Source organism: Suncus etruscus, chromosome 7, assembly GCF_024139225.1.
Source record: "Suncus etruscus isolate mSunEtr1 chromosome 7, mSunEtr1.pri.cur, whole genome shotgun sequence".
NCBI lineage: Eukaryota > Metazoa > Chordata > Mammalia > Eulipotyphla > Soricidae > Suncus > Suncus etruscus.
In genome coordinates, this window is record NC_064854.1 from 71,257,561 (window position 1) to 71,283,803 (window position 26,243).

At 34.8% G+C, this 26,243-nt stretch overlaps 1 protein-coding gene across 1 annotated transcript in view; it reads left to right on the forward strand.

Moving 5' to 3' along the window:
* LMBRD1 (LMBR1 domain containing 1) overlaps positions 1 to 26,243 on the forward strand; it is a 100,322-nt gene that overhangs the window by 47,917 nt on the left and 26,162 nt on the right. The window contains exons 8-10 of the mRNA XM_049776870.1: positions 16,910 to 17,035; positions 19,161 to 19,313; positions 25,833 to 25,897. Of these exons, the coding sequence (XP_049632827.1) occupies positions 16,910 to 17,035; positions 19,161 to 19,313; positions 25,833 to 25,897 (344 nt within the window). The remainder of the gene's footprint in view (positions 1 to 16,909; positions 17,036 to 19,160; positions 19,314 to 25,832; positions 25,898 to 26,243) is intronic.

Genomic DNA, 26,243 nt, shown 5'->3' on the forward strand with positions numbered 1-26,243 from the left:
TAGAGTTTCAAGGTAAGTAATGAGATGCCTTCCAGTTTCTGCTCTTTGTGACAAGCTTCCCACCATGGACTGGTTCTCCTAATTCTCATCTCTATTGTCTTTGATTATCATTCCCACACTTTTATTTTTCCTTATATACCACAGATGAGTGTGTTTATTCTTCTCCCTCTGACACATTCATTCATCACAATAATCTCATGTCCATCCATGTATAAGCAAAAATCATAACTTCATTTTTGCTAAGGGTTGAGTAGTATTGTATAGATATATCACAGTTTCTTTAGCCACTCTTCTCTTATCGGGTACCTAAGTTGCTTCTAGATTCGGGTTATTGTAAATAGTGCTGTGATGAACATTGGAGTGCAGAGGTTGTTTTTGTAAAGTAATTTTTTGTATCTAGGAGTGGTATTGCTGGACCATAAGCTCAATTTCCAGCTTTTTAAGGAATATCCATATTATTTTCTGAAAAGGCTAGACTAGATGGCATTCCCACCAGCAGTGAATGAGATTCTCTTTCTCCACACCTGATCTGGTTGTTCATGTTCTTTGTGATGTGAGATGATACTTGCTGTTTTGATTTGCATCTGCCTAGTGATTAGTTATGCAGAGCATATTTCCATGTGCTTTTTAGATATCTTTATTTCTTTGAGGAAATGTCTGTTCATTGCTTCTCACCATTTTTAGATGTGATTAGATTTTTTTTCTTATTAAGTTCTGTCAGTACCTTGTATATTTTAGATATTAACCCTTTATCAGGTGAATATTGGGTGAAAATAGTTTCTCCCATTCCATGGGTGGCCTTTGTATCCTAGTCACTATTTCCTTTTGATGTGCAGAAGCTTTTCAGTTTAATGAAATCTCACTTGTTGATTTCTGCTTCCATTTGCATGGACAATGGTGTTTTCTGTTTGTCAATACATTTAGTCTCAATGTTATGGAGTGTTATTCCTATGTTTTCCTCTATGTACCTTATGGTTTCAGGTCTGATATCTAGGTCTTTAATCCATTTTGATTTGATCTTTGCCCATGGTGTTAAATAGAGGTCTGAGTTCATCCTTTTGCATGTTATTGACCAATTTTCACCACTTGCTCCATCTTGTATTTTTTGTGCCTGAATCAAAGATTAATTGATTTTATATATATCTGGGGTTATTCTCAGAATACTCAACTCTGTTCCATTGATCTAAGGATCTGCCTTTCTTTCAATACCATGCTGCTTAATGGCTAATGCTTTATAGTACAAATTAAAGTTGGGAAAAGTGATACCTCTCATTGTTTTCCCCCCAGGTATCACTGTAGATTTAAGTGGGCATTTGTTGTTCTATAAATGAATTTCAGGAGTGTTTGATCCACTTTGAAGAAATGTCATGGGATCCTTAGAAGAATTGCATTAAATCTATACAATGCTTTGGGCAGTATTGCCATTTCAGTGTTGTTTATCCTCCCAGTCCGTGAACAGGATATATATTTTCATTTCTTTCTGTTCTCTTTTATAGTTTTCTTTGTATAGATTTTTCACCTTTTTTCTAAGTTGACTCCAAGTAATTGATTTTCTGAGGCACAATTATGAATGTGATTGTTTGTGTAATGTCTCTTTTCTTTCATTATTTTTATATAAAAACACCTTGGATTTTTGAGTGTTTATTTTGTTGCCTGCCACTCTCCTATACAAATCTATTGTTTCTAGAAGCTTTTTGGTAATCTTTAGGATTTTCTAAATATAGTATCATTTCATCTGAAAACAATGAGAGCTTGACTTTTTCTATCTGGACACCCTTGATCTCGCTTTCTTGCCTGATTGCTATAGTAAGTACTTTCAGTACTATATTGAATAGAAGTGGTGACAGGGGAGAACATTGTCTTGGACCAGATCTTAAAGCAAAGGATTTTAGTTTTTCCCCTTTAAGTATAATAAATATTTGCCATTGGCTTGTGGGATATAGCCTTGACTATACTGAGAAAAGTTCTTTTAATTTCTCTCGTTGAAGTTTTTATCATGAATATTTGTTGGACCTTGTCAAAAGCTTCCTCGCATCACTAGATATGTTCATATGATTTTTCTTTCTTTTTTAATACTAAGTTGTATTACTTTGATTCACTTGAATATGTTAAGCCATACTTTATCTCTGCAGTTAATCATACTTGGTCATGGTATATGACCTTATTTATGAGCCACTGGATCCTATTTGCTCAGATTTTGTTGAGGATCTTTGCATCTATGTTCATCAAGCATATTGGTCTGTTTTTTTGGTTTTTTTTTTTTTTTTTTTGGTGGCTTCTCTGTCTGCTTTTGGTATTAGGGTGATAGCTTTGTATAAACTATTTGGGAGTGTTTCTGTTTCTTCAGTTTCCTGGAAGAGCCTACAAAGATTGGCAGTAGGTCCTCTTGAAACATTTGAAAGAATTCATTACTGAATCCATCTGGGTGTGGGTTTTTGTTTTTGTGAAGACTTGTTTACCATTATAATTTTCTCAATAAAGACAGGTTTGTACAGATAAACCATATCATCTTGTTTCAACCTTGGGAAGTTATGAGTCTAAGAATTTTTCCATTTATTCTAAGTTCTCTTGTTTTCTGGCATAGAGTTTCTCAAAGTAATCTCTGCTTATCATTTGAATTTTGGTTTATCTGTAGTAATCTCCTCATTTTTATTCCTAATTTGGTTCATTAAGTTTTCTCTCTTTGTGTGTCTCATTAGTGGTTTATCGAATTCGTTTATTTTTTTCACAAAACTAACTCTTGGTTTCATTGATCTTTAATTTGTTTTTGGATTTCCAGTTCATTAATTTTTGCTCTAAGCTTCATTATTTTCTTCCTTTGCCTATTTTTGGTTCATTTTATTGATCTTTTTTAATAAATTTTTGAACTGTGCCTTTAGGTTATTTCTACAGCCTCATCTGATGATGATGAATACTTACAAAGCTATATATTTTCCTTTATACCTCTTTTTCTGTCTCCTGAAAATTCTGATAATTCATGTCTTCATTCTCATGTGTTTCCAGGAATCTTTTAAGTTCCTCTTTGATTTCATCTCTGACCCACTGTGGTTGTTCAGAAGTGAGCTGTTTAATTTTCAGGTGTTAAAGTTTTCCTCTGTGTCTGTTTGTAATTTACTTCTAATTTCAGTGCATAATGATCTGAAAAGGTAGTTGTTTTAATTTCTATCCTCTTTGATTTTATGGACGTATATTTTGTGGCCCAGCATGTGGTCTATCTTAGAGAATGTCGCAGGTACATTGAAGAAAAATGTGTATTCAGCTTTTAGAATGGAGAACCCTATATTTTTATATATATTACAATATATATTATATTTTATTATATATAATATATATGTTATATATTATATATTTATATATACATTTGTGTATATACATATATAATATATGCACACACATCTAGACACATACACACCTACCAAGACATTGAGAGAGATGATTGTCATGGGATTAAGTGTAATCCTATTGTAGAAGTTGGTGTATTTGTTGGATCTGGGTTGCCCTTAAGTAGACCTTTCAGCTCTTTTATGGTTGGTTTTTAGTTTGTAAAATGTCTAAGCTATTGTTTATCTGTGAAGCTGTATATTGTAACCTGAATGAAAGTCTGTCTGAGTGAAGTATCCTTGGCAATCTTTTGTTTCACTGAGTTTTGTCATTATATTCTACCACTGCTTTCAAACCTTGAGAGTTGCTTCTGGTAAATCTACTGTAAATCTTAAGAATGCTTCTTTATAAATAATTTCCCTTTTTGACAATGCTGCTTTCAGTATTCTATCCCTATCTGTGGTTTTTGTCATTGTGACTATTATGTGCCTTGTTACATTTTTTTTGAATCTCTTTTAGCTGTTTTTCTGGTCACCCAGAATATGGGTGGATGCTCTTTTTCCTTCTGGGAATTTCTCAGCATTGATTTTTTTTTACTGTTGATTCTTCATCTGGGTTTTCTTCTTGGTTCTCTGAGACTACTGTGATTCTTATGTTGTTTTTATTGAGTTTTTCCCAGAATTCTGTTGTCATTAGTTTTCTTTCTTTAAGAGCTTTTTCCAGCTTCTTCTGTTGTATGCGTTATTATGCAGCTTATCTTCTACATCTCTGATTCTGTCCTCAATGGCTGTTACTCTGCTGGTGAGTCTTCCAGTGAAGTTTTCATCACCTACTATGTTTTGCAGCTCTGATACTTTTATTTGACATTTTTTTATTTCTTTTCTCAAATCTTCTTGAGTCTTCTGGCCTTTCTGTTCTATTGTATCTTTAAGTTTTTGAACGTAAGTAATATTTTCTTTCTAAAGTCCTGATGTGCGATGTTATAAAGGTGGCAGGTGTTAGTTCAATCTCCAGAACTGGCATCTTCTGTCACAAAGTGTGATGGGGTTCTGCATAGTTTTCCTGTCATGAACTTTGTTATATGGTACTGTTATTAAATGTTGTAGTGCAGCTCCTTGACTGGAAGAAATTTGCAGCCATGGAGCCAGACCAAGTTTTTTTTTTCCCAAACTCTGTCCATAACTGAAAGGCAGCTGCTTTTGTGTCTGGATTGATTTACTGGGCATTTGATTCCAAGCACTATTTTAATCCTTACTCTGGCCAATACTTACTCCACTCTTGTTGGTCTTACCTTGGGGAGATTCTTAATTACTGTTTGAATTCCTTTTCTTGTGATTGGTCTAATTACTCCTCATGCAGTTTTGGGAGGTAATATATTTCCAAAAATTTGTCCATTTCTTCTAGGTTCTCTAGCTTAACAGTATGGTTGTTCATTATAAAGAACCGCTGCCTTGCTCCATTTCTGCTTTTCTGCACATGATAGCCAAGAAAACGCCATTGAACATAATCTCCAGGGCCCAAACCGGATAAACTGACCCCACCCACTAAGGTGGAGCCAGAGGAATGAGGCCTTCCTCTTTGCTCTGTGGCCTTGAGCATCTTTTAACCCTTTTTTCCTTGTGAGTTTTGTCAATAGTTTGTCTATCTTGTTTATGCATTCATAAAACTAAATCCTGGTTTCATCAATTCTTTCTATTCTGTTTCTGTACTTTTGATTTCTGCTCTGTTTTTATTACTTCTTCTGCTGTGTTTGGGTTTCTTTTTTGTTGGTTTTCTGCATATTAAAGGTATGCCTTTAGGTTATTGATTTTAACTTTTTCTTTCCTTCTGTAGGCCTGTATTGCTGTTTATTTCCACCTAATTACTGTTTTTGCTGTGTCCCATAAATTTAGGTCATTTGTTTTTTTTGTTATCAAGGAATCTCATTTCTTCCTTAATTTCCTCTTTAATTTAGCTGATGATGAGCAGCATGTTTTTTAGTGTCCAGGTATTAGATTTTCTCCACATCATATTTTTACAATTTTGATCTCTGTGGCCTTGTGATCTCATAGGATGCTTGATATAATCTTATTGTGAACTTTCGTAAGTTAGAATTATGTCCTAAAATGTGATCTAACCTAGAAAATGATCTTTGTGTACTTGAAAAGAAAGTACATGCATCTTTTTGAGGATGAAGGCCCTGTATAAATCCATTAGTTCCAGTTCTTCTAGTTTCTCATTTAGGCCTCTTATGTCTTTGCTAATGTTCTGCCTAATGCATCTATACAGTGCGAGAGTGTCGTGTTGAAAAATACCATTACTATCACATTTCTGGCCATGTCTTTCTCTAGATTTGTGAGCAAAGTGCCTAACCTATTTTGCTGACTCTACATATGGTGCATATATGTTGATCAGAGTTAGTAATTCTTGGTCTGTTGTTCCCCTGATCAATAAGTAGTGTCCATCCTTGTCTCTAAGTACTTTCATGAGGCTGAATGTATAAGCTGTCCCAGCATTTTTTTTTTTCAGTAGCTTATGATTGTTTTCTATCTCTGAGCCTGTGTCAATCTGAGATTGTAAGTACATTTCCTGCAAGGAGCAAACGGCTGGATTTATTTTCTTGGTCCAATCTACTATTCTATCCCTTTTGATGGGAGACATTAGTCCATTGACTTTTAAGAAAACTGTTGACAGAAAAGGCTGTTGTGCCATTATGCTAAGGGCTGTTGCTTTTACAATTGTTTATTTGGATTATATAATTGATCTTTGAGTAATGTGAAAATACGCAATGCGTCATATTTCCAAGTCCTGATGAGCAGGTCTAAAGCAGGATTGCTGTGTGAATTAATAGATTAAGACAGTTATGAGGAAGAAAATCCTAGAGTTGCATGACTTCTCACGTCATGGTCTCCAGGCCCTTTAAACTGAAACCTCTCTTTATTTACCATTTCAAATTCTAACTGGGAGGAGGGTCAAGTGAGAGATTAAAGTACCTATAAAATAATTGAGTCTAGGTGGACTTTTACATGTCAGACAGATAGGTGAAATGGAAAGAGGAACACCTTCTTTTGGGTAAAAAAAAGTAGGGTGTTCCAATAGAATAGTTTATTTGGAGTCCTGTTTCGTTATCGTGAATGTTACAAGTTCTTTTTTTCCTGAGAATGTTGTTATCCCTCCCGCCCATATAAATGAGAGTTTTGCTGGGTAGTGGTCTCTAGGTTGAAAATTTATTTCAGTCAGTAATTTGAATATGTCATTCCTCCTTTTCTTGCCTGGATCATTTCAGATAGGAGATCTGGTTTGATTCTCATATTCTTTCTTTTATACTTATGGATTGTTTTCTCACTCTTGCTTTAAACTCTCTGTTTATTGCCATTGGATTACTATATGTTTTGATGTTGTTCTGTTAGGGTCTATTTTGTTTGACACTTTTTGCTTCTTGGATTTATACAGAAGCCTCTTTCCAGAGAGTTGGGGAAGTTCTCTGCTGTTATTTTTCTCACTACTTGTTCTTACCTTTTCCCATTTTCTTCCTCGTCTGGTATTCCTGCACATTGGAGATTAATTCTTTTGCCTTTGTTCATTAAGTACCTTACATTTTCATCCAAAATTTTGTCTTTCCTCTCTCTTTTGATGTCTTTATCAGTGCTGGCTTGTAATTTATCTTCAAGTTTATTTATACAGTTCTCCTCATGTGTAAAACTGCTACTGTGGTTTGCTAACATGTTCTTTAGTTCCTTCAATAGTATTTGTATGGATTCTCATTGTCTAAGGGGAAGAAGTGCTAAGGCCTCTCTGCGTAGAAATATTAGATATAAATTGGAATGACTACACATGGACAATTCCTCTTTCTCTTGGGGAGAGAGGACAGATGACTGGATGTCAGGATAGGTGGCGGCTAAGGCTACAGTTTGGGTGGAGGGAACCAATGGTGATGGTAGGAAAATGCAGAATTCAAGTTGATATCGGGACCAAACGTCCTGTCCTCAGATGATGCACTTGCATTAGGACAGGAGACTGACTGTATGTAAGGACTGGCGGCAAGCTGAGCTACAGCTTGGAGGTGAGGGGGAACAACTGATGGTGGCTCCCGCAAGGACTATTAATTGATGATGAAGGAACCAAGAACATAAAATGAAGAACAATCTTTTGAATGAATTATGCTAGAAAATAGAATTTCCACGTGTAAAAGAATGAATGATATTGGAATGTGATCACACCATATTAACAAAATAATTCAAACCCAATTAAGTACTGGAAGTTCTTGCTATAGCGATCAGGCAAGAAAAAGATATGAAGGGAATCCAGATAGGAAAGGAAGAAGTCAAGCTCTCATTGTTTGCAGAAGACATGATACTCTATTTAGAAAACCCCAAAGACGCTACCAAAAAGCTTCTAAAAACAATAGACTCATATAGCAAGGTGGCAGGCTACAAAATTAACACACAGAAATCAATGCCTTTTTATACACCAATAATGATAAGGAAGAGAAGGAAGTCAAGAAGGCAGTCCCATTCACAATAGTGCCACACAAACTCAGATATCTTGGTGTCAACTTGACCAAAGACGTGAAGGACCTATACAAAGAAAACTATAAAGCCCTGCTCCAAGAAATAAGAGAGGATACACGGAAATGGAAACACATACCCTGCTCATGCATTGGCAGGATTAACATCATTAAAATAGCAATACTCCCCAAAGCATTATACAGATTTAATGCAATCCCCTTAAAAATACCCATGACATGCTTCAAAGAAGTGGATCAAACACTTATGAAGTTCATCTGGAACAATAAACACCCTCGAATAGCTAAAGCACTCCTAGGGAAAAGGAAAATGGGAGGCATTACTTTCCCCAACTTTAAACTGTACTACAAAGCAATAGTTATCAAAACAACATGGTATTGGAATAAAGATAGATCCTCAGACAATGGAATAGGCTTGAGTTCTCAGACATTGTCCCCCAGGCATACAATTACCTAATTTTTGACAAAAGAGCAAGAAACCTTAAATGGAACAAAAAAAAAGCCTCTTCAACAAGTAGTACTGGCAGAACTGGTTAGCCACTTGCAAAAAAGCGAACATAGACCCCTACATAACATCATGTACGAAGGTAAAATACAAATGTATTAAAGACCTTGATATCAGACCTGATACCATAAGATATATAGAACGCCACATCGGTAAAACACTCCACAACATTGAGACTAAAGGCATCTTCAAGGAGGAAACTGCACTTACCAAACAAGTGAAAACAAGATCAACAGATGGGTATACATTAAACTGAGAAACTTCTGCACCTCAAAAGAAATAGTGCCCAGGATACCAGAGTCACCCGCTGAGTGGGAGAAACTATTCACCCAACACCCGTGAGATAAGGGGCTAATATCCAAAATATACAGGGCACTATCAGAACTTTACAAGAAAAAAACATCTAATCCCATCAAAAAATGGAGAGAAGAAATGAACAGACACTTTGATAAATAGAAATACAAATGGCCAAGAGGCACATGAAAAAATGCTCCTCATCACTAATCATCAGGAGATGCAAATCAAAACAGCTATGAGATAACACCTCACATCACAGAGATTGGTGCACATCACAAAGAATGAGAACAATCAGTGCTGGTGGGGAATGTGGAGAGAAAGGAACTCTTATCCACTGCTTGTGGCAATTATGTCTAGTCCAACCTCTATGGAAAGCTATATGGAGATTCCTCCCAAAATTGGAAATTGAGCTCCCATTTGACCAGCTATTCCACTACTAGGGATATAACCCAAGAACACAAGAATACAGTACAAAAACCCCTTCCTCACACCTATATTTATTGCAGCACTATTCACAATAGCAAGGCTCTGGAAACAACCAAGATGCCCTTCATCAGAAGAATGGCTAAAGAAACTGTGGTATATATACACAATGGAATATTCTGCAGCCGCCAGGAGAGATTAAGTCATGAAATTTTTCTATACATGGATGTACATGGAATCTGTCATGCTGAGTGAAGTAAGTCAGTGGGAGAGAGAGAGAGACGCAGAATAGTCTCACTCATCTATGGGCTTTAAGAAAAATAAGTCATTTTTGCAACAATCCTCAGAGACAATGAGAGGAGGGTTAGAAATTCCAGCTCACTTCATGAAGCTCACCAAAAAGCGTGGTGAATGCAGTTATAGAAATAAATACACAGAGAACTACCACAATCATGTGCATGACTGAGGGAACTGGAAAGCCTGTCTGGAGTACAGGTGAGGGTGGGGTGGGATAGAGGGAGATTTAGGACATTGGTGGTGGGAATGTTGCACTGATGATGGGGGTGTTCTTTGCATGGCCAAAACCTAATCACAATCATATATGTAATCAAGATGTTTAAATAAAGAAAAAAAAAGATATGCGGCGAGGGCCGCATAGTTTTTAGATACTAAATAAAAACTAACAGTCTACTGACCTGTTCCGTGACCCTCTTAGAAGTGGGCCGAAAAGAGGCTCCAGAAAACTCACTCTCCCAGAGGCCAATTCTAGGACGGAATGCCAAGGAACTGCTCCATAATGTGAAAACCGGCTATAAGCAGTACTTTGCAGAAGCCAGGTCCCCTTTTGGTGACATCAGGCTGGGAAAATCCACGAAACTACGCCTGCCCAGTGGGGCCCGACTGTGAAAAATTGTGAGTGCTGCCTGTGTGTGTATGTCTACTCTCCTGTTGTGTGAACCTTTTGGGAGTGGGCCGAAAAGAGGCTCCAGCAGAGCACACTTCGCGACGCAGCCGTGCGCTTTTTCTAAGAAAAGAACACCATCGCAACAAGTAGAAAAAAAAATCACACTAAAAACTGTGCTGGATCACTGAAGTCGAGCATTTCTCTCCGGACTGTCTTCTCTGCTGTGTGCTCGGGCCCAAGATTTGATGCTGTGTGAGGCTTCATCCATGGAGTACTCCCCTCCCTTGGAGGCAAGTTGACCCATCCAGAAAGGGCGGAGACAGAGGAGTGTGGCTGCCTGTATCATTTAGCAAGTGAATACCACCACAACACGTAGAAAAACCCACAAGACAAGTGTGACAATGGGGAAACAACACAGGCCAGCATCAGACATAGAGAATGAAGATGATAATTCTGATGACCAGATAATGACCAACCAACTAATCAACCTCTCAGATAAGGACTTTAGACTAGCAATATGGAAGATGCTCAACGAACTCAAAGAAACCATGGATCAAATTGAACAGAACACTAATAAGAACCAAGAAAATATGATGATAGAAATCACAAAACTCCAAACTGAAATAACATGTCAACTAACAGGACTGAAAAAGTCAGTAAACAAAGTGAAAGACAAATTGGATAAGCTCTTGGACAGGGTATCAGAAGCTGAGAATAGACTTGGTGCTGTGGAAGATGAGATAAATAACAACTCCAAACAGCGGGAGAGATTGGAAAATACTTAAAGCAAATGAACAGACAATGGAAAAATTAGTCAAAGAATGGGAACAGATAAAAATAGAAGTATATGATAAGCTCAACAGAAACAACTTAAGAATCATTGGAGTCCCAGAGACCCAGGAAGAAAATTTCCAGGAAGAATCAACGGTCAAGAACATCATTAAAGAGAAACTTCCAGAGCTAAAGAATATATGTGATCAAATCCTGCATGCTCGAAGAGTACCAACCAAAAGAGACCCCAGAAAAATTACCCCAAGACGCATCCTTGTCACAATGACGAATCCCACAGATAGAGACATAATTCTGAGAGCAGCAAGATCAAAAAGGGAAATTTTGTTCAAGGGAGCATCCTTGAGATTTACAGCAGACCTGTCACCAGAAACACTCAAGGCCAGAAAGCAGTGGTGGGATATTGTGACAAGACTTAATGAAATGAATGCTTCACCTAGAATACTGTACCCAGCAAAACTCACTTTCCGGTTTGATGGAAAAATACATGGTTTCACAGACAAAAAGCAGCTCAGAAACTTTACAGACACAAAACCAGTCTTAAGAGAAAAACTAAAGACCTAATTTAAGACAAGACAAACCAGAAGACACACCATATTTCGATATAAAGATGGCATTAAATTCCAGGTTTTAGTCAGTTGACTAAATGCATCAGTTAAGAGACACAGAGTGGCTAAATGGATCAAAAAACTCAATCCAATCTTCTGCTCCCTACAAAAATCGCACCTGAATAGTCAGAACAAACATAGACTCAAAGTAAAAGGCTGGAGAAAAATTATCCAAGCAAACAACACCCATAAAAAAGCTGGAGTGGCCATACTAAGATAATGCAAGCTTTATACTCAGGAAGGTTGTAAGGGACAAAGATGGACATTTTATATTAATCAAGGTGTATGTAGAGCAGGAAGTAATAACTCTCCTAAACATATATGCACCGAATGAAGGGCCAGCAAAATATTTAATACAACTGTTGACTCTACCAAAAAGCTTCTAGAAACAATAGACTCATATAGCAAGGTGGCAGGCTACAAAATTAATACACAAAAATCAATGGCCTTTCTATACACCAATTGTAATAAGGAATAAATGGACATTTAGAAAACTCCATTTAAAATAGTGCCAGACAACCTCAAATATCTTGGAATCAACTTGACTAAAAATGTGAAGGACCTATACAAAGAAAACTATAAAACTCTGCTCCAAGAAGTAAGAGAGGACATGCGGAAATGGAAACACATACCCTGCTCATAGATTGGCCGGATTAACATCATCAAAATGCCGATAGTCCCAAAAGCATTGTACAAATTTAATGCGATCCCTCTAAAGATACCCATGAAATTCTACAAAGAAGTGGATCAGGCACTTTTGAAATTCATTTGGAACAATAAACACCCTAGAATTGCTAAAGCAGTCATTGGGGAAAAGAACTTGGGAGTAATTACTTTCCCCAACTTTAAACTTTTCTACAAAGGAATAGTTATCAAAACAGCATGGTATTGGAATAAGGACAGGCCCTCAGATTAGTGGAATAGGCTTGAATACTCAGAGCATGTTCCCCAGACATACAATCACCTAATTTTTGATAAAGGAGCAAGAAATCCTAAATGGAGCAAAGAAATCCTCTTCAACAAGTGGTGTTGTCACAACTGGCTAGCCACTTGCAAAACATTGAACTTAGACCCCCAGTTAACTTCATTTATAAAGGTAAAATCAAAATGGATTAAAGACCTCGATATCAGACCCGAAAACATAAGATATATAGAACAGCACATAGGCAAAACACTCCAGGACATTGAGACTACAGGCATCTTCAAGGAGGAAACTGCACTCTCCAAGCAAGTGAAAGCAGAGATTAACAGATGGGAATATATTAAACTGAGAAGCTTCTGCACTTCAAAGGAAATAGTGCCCAGGATACAAGAGCCACCCACCGAGTGGGAGAAACTATTCACCCAATACCCATCAGACATGGGGCTAATCTCCAAAATATACAAGGCAATGACAGAAATTTACAAGAAAAAAACATCTAATCCCATCAAAAAATGGGGAGAAGAAATGGACAGACACTTTGACAAAGAAGAAATACAAATGGCCAAAAGACACATGAAAAAATGCTCTATATCACTAATCATCAGGGAGATGCAAATCAAAAGAACTATGAGGTACCCCCTCACGCCCCAGAGATTGGCACACATTACAAAGAATGGGAATAAGCAGTGTTGGCAGGGATGTGGAGAGAAAGGAACTCTTATTCACTGCTGGTAGGAATGCTGTCTAGTTCAACCTTTATGGAAAGCGATATGGAGATTCCTCCAGAAACTGGAAATCGAGCTCCCATAGGACCCAGCTATACCACTCCTAGGAATATACCCTAGGAACACAAAAATACAATACAAAACCCCCTTCCTTACACCTATATTCATTGCAGCACTATTTACCATAGCAAGACTCTGGAAACAACCAAGATGCCCTTCAACAGATGAATGGCTAAAGAAACAGTGGTACATATACACAATGGAATATTATGCAGCTGTCAAGAGAGATGAAGTCATGAAATTTTCCTATACATGGATGTGTATGGAAACTATTATGCTGAGTGAAATAAGTCAGAGAGAGAGGAAAATGCAGAATGGTCTCACTCATCTATGGGTTTTAAGAAAAATGAAAGACATTCTTGCAATAATAACTTTCAGACACAAAAGAGAAAAGAGCTGGAAGTTCCAGCTCACCTCAGGAAGCTCACCACAAAGAGTGATGAGTTTAGTTAGAGATATAACTACATTTTGAACTGTCTTAATAATGAGAATGTATGAGGGAAATGGAAAGTCTGTTTTGAGTACAGGCGGGGGTCGGGTGGGAAGGAGGGAGATTTGGGACATTGGTGATGGGAATGTTGCCCTGGTGATGGGTGGTGTTCTTTACATGACTGAAACCCAAAGAACACAATCATGTATGTAATCAAGGTGTTTAAATAAAAAATATATATATAGAAAAAGAATTTGGCCAAAAAATAAAATAAAAATAAAAAACAAAAAACAAAGTCAATTGAGACTTGGGCATTAGATGTGCAACCATAAAATACAGTGAAGAAACATGAAATCACTGCATTATACTGATTTCTATCATGCAGTTAGTGATTTGATTTTATTGCAGGATAAACAAAAAATATTAGGATTATCAGATTGAAAAATTTCTGTATATTGAACACATCATTAAAATATTCTATTACATGGAGAACATAAATCCTCTGATCATTAATGTATTAACTACATGAGGAACCTTGATCACTCAGCAGTAAGGAAACAACCCTATTCAAAAATGGGAGGAAAATATGAACAGGCATTTCATTGCTGAAGACAACCAGAAACACAGGTGCCCAATAGGCCCAGAAAAATAGCATTTTAGAGGCTGCTGGGTAAAAAAAAAGAAAAATCGCATTTTACTATTAGAAATATAAACCAAACGATAATGAATAATCTGCTACACTTCTTTATGGTCTGATTACATAAGGCCAGAAATAAATGTTAGTGGGGGCATGGAGAAATAGGTGTTCTCATACTGTATGCTATTGGTAGAAATGTAAATAATTGGTTTTCTGTTTAAGTAAGCAGTTCTGCTCCTTGTTATCTCTCCGAAGAATACAAATATACTAATAGAAAATTTTGTGTGAACCAGTGCTTACTGCACTTTTATTATGATAGTCAACATTTGAAAACAGTACCAGCTCAACAACAGATGAATAGATTAAAAATGTATTATGCCTATAAAATACTAATCGCCATTAGAAAAAAAAATCAAATCTTGCCTTTTGTGACAAGGTGAGTGGAACTGAAGAGGAGCATGGTAAGAGAAGTAGTAAGTCAGAAGGAGTTTGGCAAATACCAAATGGGTCATTCTCTTTGAAATGTAGAATATGAAACTAAGGGAACTGATGAAAGCAAAGGGAGATAACAGGTTACTAGAGGAGTGGAGGAGAGGAGAGAGGGTTTTCAAATTGGAGAGAGGGTCTAGAAAAGATAATGTAGAAGTTTTGCTATTTTGGTGATAGGCACGGTTGCAAAATGTAATGGCATGGAGTTATACCTTTAAAACTTTTGTATATGTATGCACAATTAAAAATAAAATTTAATGAGGGTCCAGAGTGATAGCAAAGTGATAGGGCACTTGCCTTGCCCGTGGCCGACCTGGTTAGATCCCTGGTATCCCATATGCCCCCCTCCCCAAGCCAGGAGCATCAGGTGTGGCCCAAAAACCAAAAATAAATAAAATAAATAAAATTTTTTTAAAAAAAAAGGAATTCCAATAGAGCTTTTATGTTTTGTTTTATATTTTCAGTGTTTAGAGGATTTAAAATTCGATGTTAACATTAAAGAAATGCTAAGTTTCTTTTTCTCTGTTTTATCAAGATTTTTATGTTAATAAAATTGATAAGAATAGAGTTATTAAAAAAAAGAATGCAGTTATTTAGAAAATCACTCTGCTATATCTAAATTACTTTTACTTCATTTAGCTTCCTTCTTTATTGATAAGGACATCATAGAAGATTAATTTGTGTGTTTTTTTTTTGTTTTTTTTTTTTTTTTTTTTGGTTTTTGGGCCACACCCGTTTGACGCTCAGGGGTTACTCCTGGCTATGTGCTCAGAAATCGCCCCTGGCTTGGGTGGACCATATGGGATGCCGGGGGATCGAACTGCGGTCCTTCCTTGGCTAGCGCTTGCAAGGCAGACACCTTACCTCCAGCGCCACCTACCCGGCCCTAATTTGTGTTTTAATAATATTTTAAATACATGATTTGAAACAGTTCTTTCTTTAAAAATACAAGATTTGCAAATTTGGTAATAATTATAACTAATCAAATACAATATCCTCAAATTATATTTCCTAGAAGAAATCTAGCTAGTACTAATGCTTTCTTTTCATCATGTTCTTTATTTATATTTTCTCCAATTTAAAGAATGTCAAAGTTTATTCTTACAATTTAAATCATTGTTTAATCAGTATTATTCTATCGCTAATGGAGATTTAGCAAAGAATATTTAAGTAATTAAAATTGACAGTAAAATTATTTGAGATTGTCTTGGGAGTTGATAATCAGGAAGACAGGGAGCATTAGAGAGAACAAGTAGGATCACCTCTGATATTGGAGTTAACCTTGAGAAACAGCATGTTTTGATTCTGTTATAATCTGTCTGAATTCAATTTTGCTTATCTTCATGATAAAGTAGTCTGGCTTTTTGTTTAAAAAAAATTTCAAAAACTTGGAAAAATGAAGTTGTATCTTCTGTAACTAGGAGCACATTTTTGTCACATTTGCTTTAAAAGACCTTTAAAAAGGTCAATAATGTTTATGAGTTATGACTACGTAGCATTTGTTATTAGTAATAGTGACAATAACCAAATCACTTTGGTTAGTTAGCTAATATGGAATTGGATAATACAAAATAGCATTTTTTACTCTTGTTTAGTTCTGTTTTTATTTTTTGGGTCATACTCAGCATTGCTCAGGGGTGACTCTTAATGCTGTACATTCAATAATTATTTCTGGTAGTTCTTGGAGGGGGTGGGAACCATCTGGAATGCCAAGGATGGAACCTAAATTGAAATATCTCTGGCTCATTACTTTTGATTATTAATACAAATTAATAGTTAAAAATTACTGTGGAAAAATTGGCATACTTATAAAATATTGATTATAAATACTTAAATTTGCAGATAAATGACATATGTACATTATTGGTATGCTAATCAAATAATGTGCTTATTAAAATAATTGGTTTTACTATATATACTTGGAAATATATTATTAGAAAATAATTTTATAATTGATCTTTATAAATTTACAGTACCCCTTCACTGAAGGTGCATTATTTTACTTTAATAAATTATTCTGTTTTGCAACTTGTCCTTTAAAGGATAGGTGCTTCCTCATCTGAGAAAGATATAAATGTATAGCTTGTCAGAAATGTGGAGTAAGAATTAAGGCACAATATAATCATTATTCAGTCCCGTTTATCTTGTTCTTTATTGACTATCTCCCTTTAATTGCTATCTCTCTTTAATTGCTTATTCTTTTTGTAGTTACTTGAAAGGGGAATTATAATATGAATATTCTGTATAGTCTATTTGAAAAATAGTATGATTACAACATTCTGGTTTTTATTTTAGGCTTATGGAATGTCAGCACTACCTTTAAATTTAATAAAAGGTACTAGAAGTGCAGCTTATGAACGTTTAGAAAACACTGAAGATATTGAAGAAGTGGAGCAGCATATCCAGACAATTAAATCAAAAGTGAGTTGGAAATTTAATACAAAACTTCCTTGTCTTTGAGCTCTTTCTGATGTGCTTAGAATTTATTGACAAGATTTATGTATTTTTTCTTCTGTGAACTGTAGGACATCTGTAGTGAAAAATTCCAACAAGTATTCTAACAACTACAAAACAAAAGTTCTGTTTACCCATTATCAAAATAACTGTTCTGTGTGTGACATTTGATTTTACTATCATTTATGTTCATGTTTATGTGCTTGTTGTATAAGCTAAATATTAACATGTGGTGACACAGTTTGAGAAAATGTACTTCTAAAAATATAATAAAAGTCTTTTCTTTCTACCATCAAATAACATAAGTGTTTACAAATCATAGGAAAAACACTGTTTTTTCTGAGTTCCACTAAACAATACTGATACAAAAACCACGTGATAGTATATATTTTATGCTATTATAAGAAAATGGTATTTATTTTTATGAAAGTATATGTGAATTAAGAAAATGGTAATAGCTAACAGTTATTTTTAGTCTCCATCACTCCATTTTTTCTTTCAACATTGATTCTGCTGTGGATGTTGTTGTAACTACACATGCATGGATGGCTATAGTGCTCACATATTTTTTTAAGTTGTGATAACTGGGTGTTGCTGTTGCACTGTTACACATGCACACTCAATTGTGGTGCTCACTTTATTTGAACTGTTTGCTCATATACTTGCTTGGATGAGCAGTCTTAGTTGAGACATACAAGTTTTGTTGCTCCTGAAGCAATGATGCTATGATGCTCACACAGTGGTCACCAGGTTCCTCTCCCTTCGTGTCATGCCACTCATAATACATGTTTCATATTCTCTCAGATCACGTTCTTTAGTAATGACTTGTAGCACTGGGAACATCTCAGACATCTGCCATGATCACACTGCTTAAGATGACACTGAGGATTTAAATTCATGACCATTTATTTCCCAGGAATGGACTCTTAGCACCCCAGTGCTCATTCTTTGGTCCAGAGAGTGGATCTAGTGTTTGCAATTTAAAATCTGTGTGAAGTCACTACACTCTGGATCAGCCACAGCCCAACTCTAGGGGCAACTCTCCTATAGAACTCGTTTCTGGAGTTGTTTGGGCCCTTCTTTAGGGCATCAATTTCATTTACTTATGGTCTTCTTTCTTTTTCTCTATTTGGAGAATTCTATATACTCCTTAGAATTAGTATCATCTCTCAACAAAACTATTTTGCTTTATAAAACAAATAGAATCTAATTTATTCTAACATAATATTTATTATTAGATTAGTTTTTTTCCCCTGAAATGCAAGGTTGATACATCAGATTTAAAGTTGTTTAATATATTTGGAATAATGAAGCCTTCCTATCTATAAATCTTATTTTTCCTCATAAAATAAATTAATATAATACTATTTCAAGTTATATTCTGAAGCTTTGAGTACATGTAAAAGAATTGGTCAGTGTTAGGTGCAGCAACTTTATGGAATCTATAACTTTTATGAACAAAACAATAAGTTTATTTTTATATAAGCAATTGTGTAAGTGCATCATGCATGAGAAATGCATGTTAAAAGAGATGACCATAGGAAAGGGCATCAGTTTTCTTCAGTTTGTTAATTTGTCTGTAGAGCATCTAACTTAAAAAAATTGTGTTGTCTACTTCAGACTAGAACTGAGTGCTGAACCTGAAGGGAGATAAAGTGATACGTACTTATGCCTTTTGTAACAGTAGTGCAAATCAGTTTCTAAAAGGGGGAAGGATTGAGGGAGGGAGGAAAAAGAGGGACTGGGAGAAGGGAGAGGAACTGAGAGAAGAGAACAGTAAAATGTCCCCCAGAGCAGGGGAAATGTGGGAAGGGTGTACACAGTCTAATACTGAAACTTAATGAACAACGTTGTAACTCTGGCATTTAAATAAAAGGGGTTAAAAAAACGTGCTGGGCCAAAGTGATATCACAGTGGTAGGGTGTTTACTTGCATGTGGGACCTATCTCCTGCATCATTGTCTACCAGGAGTGGCCCCAAAACAAAAAGCAGCAAACCAAACAAAAAACTTGTGTTTTTTGAGATACAAAATCAGATAGGTATCTTATTAAGGTCTTAATAATAAGCAGCTTTTTTTTGATCTTATTCACAGAGCAAAGATGGTCGACCTTTGTCAGCAAGGGATAAACGTTCCTTAAAACAATTTGAAGACAGATTACGGACACTTAAAAAGAGAGACAGGCACTTAGAATTCATTGAAAATAGCTGCTGGACAAAATTTTGTGGTGCTTTGCGTCCTCTGAAGGTAAATGGAGTTAAAAGTAATTATGCTGGCTTTCTTCAATTTTAAATTAGTAATTAATAAATTGAGTTCTTTTGAGGTTTCCAGTGTGGTGCCTTTACAAACACAGATTTTAGTTCATAACTTGGGCAAGATAAATAACTTCTCTACATTTATTCATGTACGATGCAAATATGGCAATTATTTAGACATTTAAATTAATATACATATAAATAATATATTAGCTATTGTGTATCTGGTAAATTTTTGTGTTTCCACTAATAGAAGTTCTAGGATACATATTAGGGTTCCAGAGCATAACAAAATAATAAAATTTACTTTTTCATTTAATGTTTATAAAAGTATACTTTAGTGTAGTCTTTTTTTCAGTGTCTGCACTTTGCTGCTGCTTTTGGGGGTAGTGGGTTGTGCCACACCTGACAGTGCACAGGGGTTACTCCTTGCTCTGCACGCAGAAATCTCTCCTGGCAGTCTTGGGGACAATATGGGATGCTGGGAATCAAACCTGAGTCCATTCTGGGTCAGCCATACAAGCAAGGCTAACTAACGCCCTACCACTGTACTACCTGCACTTTGCTTTTTATTATTGTTTTGTTTGCTTATGTATTTTTGCTTTATATTTTTTAAAAATACTTAAAAACTTTAAACACTATTTACAAAGTTGTTCAGAATACAGTTATTTCGGGGCAGGAGTGGTAGCACAAGCCCTAAGACATCTGCCTTGCTCGCGCTAGCCTAGGATGGATCATGGTTTGATCCCCCAGCAAACCATATGATTCCCCAAGCCAGGAGTGATTTCTGAGCACATAGACAGGAGTAACCCTTGAGCGCCACTGGGTATGGCCCAAAAACCAAAAAAAAAAGGAATAGTTATTTCATGCATTCAGTGTTTCAGTACCAGTCCCATCATCACCATGAGACTCCCTCTACTGTAGTCCTAGTTTCCTGCCCACCCTCCAAATCTGCCCCCTCTGTAGGGCACAAATTAATACCTTATATTGGCTGGTTAAAAAAAAAATGTTAAATGGAATTATCAAAATATAGTTTAGTAAAAGACAGTTTCTGAAAAATCTTACAGTGGGGTGATTAAAGTCATTGATAATTTACTTAGTTGTTTGTTGCGACTTGTCATTCTGTATTGTAATTTTTGCTTATTGAGCTTAGTTTACTGCTGTGCTACTTTCCAATTAGCTTTGCTGTGCTCCTACTGGACCGTCAAATATTGTGGAATTTGGAAGTGTCACAAGACTGTGCACTCCAGGAACCCCAGGATTTGTAGAAGTGGGATAGTTTTTTTTACCAGCATCCTCTGAAGGGAAAAATAATTGGTTTTTTTTTTCTCTTTCTTTACTCCCTATTAATATTTTTTCTTTTCTTTCCATTGTTTGCCACCCTTAAATTGTTGGCAGAGATACATATATTCAAGCACCTAAGTTAAATTAATTTTAAGGCATTTTAAAATGATCCTGAGTCTACAAAAATAGCTTTACTACATGCCACGGGATTCTTGTTTCTTGTATCTCATATAGCTGGCATAAATCATCACCATAATTTTGTATACAGGAATGAAAAAAGTTGTAATTCAAAAACTATGATTATTAGGGTGTTAAAACATTAGACAAAATGAAGGTAGAAAGTGGATTTGGGCTTAATTTGTAGTTGTTTTGTGTTGTCCATAAGAATAGATCATCATTAAAATATATATTGGTTTTGTGATTTCACCGTGCCATAAGGTAGAAAATATGCATACTTCATTTCAGGAACCTGAAAGTTTAGAGTATCTCTAGGTTTGAATAATTGTTCATTTCTACCAATTAGGCAGATACTTGTTACTCCAGCTCTCTAAACCTCAGTTTTCTTATCCATAACATCTTTTGGTATTGGAATGAAAACAAGTAATACATAAATGCAATAGTCTCATATAAACAGTTGAGAAACATTGCTTTGTTATAGTTTCATATAGAATTTTAAGATTCTTAAATACTTCCTTGTAACTTAAGAAAAAATATTAGTTTTATGTTATGGATACATAAAAATAAGCATCCAATTAGAATAAGTTAACAACTCTTTCAAATACCTCTTTTAAACCATGTTTATATGGAGTGCAGAAATTTGTCCTAAGCATGGAGGTACTATAACTGCTTCATAAAACTTTCCCTTAACAGAAAGGCACACTTTGAACTTTTCTAACTAATTGACTTTAGGTATCTGTATGTAGTGTTGTTTTTCGATGCAACTTGAGATTTTATAATGATAAATTTTTTACTACATACTCATACTTCAGTAAAATACAAATTTATTCTATTGTGTTTTCAAGAAAACATATATTGTGCTAAATACAAGTAATAAAACATCTATTTTAGCTATTTATAAGGATACAATTTAATAGTATTTAGTATAGTCAGATTGCTGTGCCATCACTGCTAGCCATTTCTAGAACTTTTTGGTCATCTTAGACAGAAAATACTCCTTCCATTAGATTGAAATTATCTTCCCTACCCAATATCTCCACGAATGACCTTTATTATGTTTTCTGAATTTTAATTTTCTAAATATCCCATGTGATTTTACTCTTTTCTGACTTATTTAATTTAGAGCATTTATATTCAGTGTTTATCATTCATATTTCAGAGATAGATATATAGAATTTCTACTTTTTAATTGTCCATTTATCTGTTAGTGAAAATTGGATCGTTTTCAGCTTTTTGCTTCTAAAAATGATGTTGCTGTGATAATTGGTTTACAAGTATGTTTTCAAATCTTTCTCACAGATACTTAGAAATATAATGAGTTGTATTTAATTGCTTTATTTTATAAGAAACCTACGAACTATTTTTGACAAAAGCTGTGTCATTTCTGTCAGTGATGCACAAATCATAGTTTTTTCATGTGCTGGCAATCTTGTTATTTTTTAAAATAAGTGTAATTATTTTGAAGTGATACCTCATACAAATATTAAATGCTCTGTCCCTTTTGAATTATTTAAGTTGTAGGGGCCGAAGGATAATACAGCAGGTAGGGCTCTTGTCTTGCACATGGTTGACCTGTGTTTTATTCCTAGAACCATATATGTCTACCCAGTAGTACTAGTTGTAATTCCTGAGCACAGAGCTAAGAGTAAGCCCTGAGCACTGATTGGTGTGGCCTACTCCTCTGTTCCACCTCCAAGAAAAATTATTATGTTTTGTAATGCTGTTAAGACTGTTTTCCAAATTGTGAATATTAATCCGCTATATGATTTGCAACTATTTTTGATTCTATGGGTAATATTTTATTTATTTATTATGTTCTTTGAGTTACAAAAATGTTTTAATTTATATGAAAAGCAATTTAGTTTTACTGTTGAGTGTTGAGTATGCCTTTGTTGTGCACATTATAATGTCATTAAAATTTCTTCCTATATTTTTCTTTTAGGAATTTAATATTTTAGTTCTTATATTTATGTCTTTGATCTTTCTTGAATAAATATTTGTATATGGTGAAGGGAAAGGATCTGACTCCCTTGTAAATATTCTTTTACACATTAATATCCTTTCCATGATACAATTTGTTGAATTACTTTCCAGTGAATGTTCATTTATCCTTACCAAAAATTATTTGATCAATTATGTAAAGGTTTGTTTGTTGGGCTTTGGTTATATGTAATAGGGATTCTTTTTCAAGATCGTGTAACTTTTGAGGTGTACTCATTCTGTAGGAATTTTAATGTTTCTTTTATGTTTCTGAATAAAAGAGTGTTCATTGACTTTAGGTCAATTTTAGTGGATTGGCATTTTAACTAGTCCATGAATATCAAATGTCTTCATTTTTCATGTTTTCTTTCATTTAATTAAACAAGTATTTTGAAGTGTATCAATTGTTTTCTTTCCTATTTTAAGTATTTTACTTTTTAATGTTATATAATGGACTATTTTCTTAATCTCTTTCAAATTATTCATTGTTAGTATATTCAGGCTTTAATAAAAGGTTTTAGCATATTTGAATCAAAGCTGGAAAAACTAGTAAAACGTCTATGCCCATCCACTGTGAATCCTTAGCTATATAAGAAAGAAAACCTAACTGAAACCAATTTTCTAAAGGGAAGAAGCATTAAAATAAAATTTTTATCATACATTGGCAATGCTTAATTGTTGTTTTTATTTTGGTGGAGGGAGCCCAAGAGATACTCAAAAAAAGACTAGCCCAACAATATGGACAGATGCTATCATAGGTCCAGCTTTGGGGAGTTCATGCAGTGCTAGGGGTCAAATTCAGGACCCAGGGCATGGCAGATATACACCTCTTATAGCTATATTCCTGAACTCACTGTTCTGAAAGTTCTGTAGAATTGAATTGGTACTAAAATGTATCACTTGGTATGTTTGAATATTTTATTTATTTATTTAAAGAAAATGTGTCACATATTTGACATAATTGATCATAATCCATTTGTTTCCAGGTAAGTGAAAGCAAAATCACTGAAAAAAATTAAAAACTCAATGGAAGAGAAGAAAAAAGAAGAAAAATACAGTAATAAGCACATTTGTGAAAAATATTTTATCTCTAATGAAGTCATGAATATAGTGGCAGAAAGTTTAGTAAACTCTTGTTGTTAGCTGTCCATTATGTTAAATTGGGTTGTTCCCTTAGGAAACATCAAACAACTGAAGTCCAAAAATTCAAGGCACTATTACTGATAGTAATATGGGCATGTCCTGGAAACTAAGGGACATGTACTTAGCTGCTGTCTATGGAGCTGGCCCGATTCCAACATGGTGACTGCATTGTGGGCAAGGTTACTGTCAGGCTTCCTGGAAGAAAGAAATATGGATAGGGTACCCTCACTCTCCCAAATGCTCAAGTGATATCAGCCCCCACACTAGCATATCTGAAGTGTGGTCATATAGATGTCCACAAAAGGAATTGTAGAGGGTCAGTGATGAGACAGGGCCATTGGGGAAACAATGATTCTGGGTGTTGGAGTCAGCAAGCATGACTTCAGCATGCAGGGATGTGGCCCATCCTCTCCTCCAATATGGCCAGCTTTATGCTTAAAGAAGTCACCCAAACTTACTTAACAATGAAACATTTTAGAAATAAATGACTTGATATGTGAAATCTATTTCAAAGAATGATTATTGTCTTTTTTATCTTACCTTGCCAACCTCAAGCAGACATTCAGATATGAAGAATTCCGTAGAGTACAGGATTAAAATGTACTTTAAAGTTTGTCTTTATGCCTTGATGGGGTTATCTGTTATTTTACTGATCTAACCTTTTAGACTTTTTTAATATACTGTAATCATATTCAGTAAGATGAGAAATCTTTCTTATTTTATTCATTTCTATCAATTCTAGCCCAAGGATATCTATGATTATTCGGAAATATTTTATTTCCACTAGATTCATTTACTCCTTCGTCTACTTGGCTTTGGAACAAAGGGAACTTAATCAGGGAAGAAAGGAGCCTAGTTGCTAATATAGATAGGTTTCATCTATTTTGTTTTGAAATTTTATTTCTTGGAAACTTGTTCACAGTAAAATTTTTTGCTATTAAGCCTATTTTATATTTTTATTGGCTTAAATATCTATTTTTTATAATATTTTTATTTAAGCACCATGGTTACAAACATGATTGTAGATGGGTTTTAGTCAATAAAGAACACCCCCCTTCACCAGTGCAACGTTCTCATCACCAATATACCCCCTCTCCCACCTCTCGCACCCCTTGCCTATATTTGAGATAGGCATTCTACTTTTCTCACTCATTAACATTGTCGTGTAGTTGTTAGTGTAATTATTTCTCTAACTGCACTCACTTCTCTTTGTGGTGAGCTTCATATCATGAGCTCGTCCTTCTAGCCTTCATCTCTATTATTTCTGGTCATTATTACAATAATGTTTTTTTATTTTTCTTAAAACCCATAGATGAGTGAGATAATTCTGTATTTCTCTCTTTCCCTCTGAGTTCTTTCACTCAGCATAATAGTTTCCATGTTCATACATGTATAGGAAAATGAATGTGTATATCATTTAACACATTTCTTTACAAATTCTTATTTTACCTCTTTAGTGTTATTCTCTATTTCAGGAACATTATGAGTTACATAGTATTTTCTACATTGTGATACTTTTTATATATACTTAGAAAATTTTATTACTCTAACTGAAGATATTCCAAGATCCCTTTATAACAACAAGTTAATATAATTTAATTTTGTGTTTGTTAGTCTTAATGCACTTCAGTTAACTTTGAGACTTAAATTGAGTGGAATTGAAGATTAAATCTTTTATTTGGCTTATCAAAACTTTTCATTTGTTTACATGATATTGAGGAATTTTAATTGCCTTATCTTTATAAGTATACTAACTCAAATAGTCTCAGAATAAAAATTTAATTGACAAATGCCTAGGAGTATATAGTAAATTAAAATATATTTTAGATCATTTTGGCTAGATCTTTCTCTTATGCTTAACACATAACTGACCATGATGTTCTTATTCTTTGAATATCAATTCATAACTATTTATTTTTTCTTTTAGATCATTTGGGGAATATTTTTTATCCTAGTTGCATTGCTATTTGTAATTTCTCTCTTCCTATCAAAGTAAGTATATTTTCTAAAGCATTTATACCATTCCTATAATGTTTACATTTTTTATGCTGAATTCTGTTAGCCTTGTGTTTCACAAGAGTGGACAACTGCTTCTAGTTGGCAAGGAATTGTAGTAGCGTTGGGTAAAACTGTACAGCATTTTCTATTTGTTTAATTAAAAAGCTGGATTTCCACATTAGAGATATGAGAATTGCTTCCTTAAAAGGATAAGCCAGTTTAGGAAACTCTAGAAGTCTATTCATCATTTTTACCTGAGGTGTTTTAAAAGTAATTATAAATTTTTATTAAACATTAATGTTTTAATAATAGACAGTATCGCAGGGGCGGAGAGATAGCA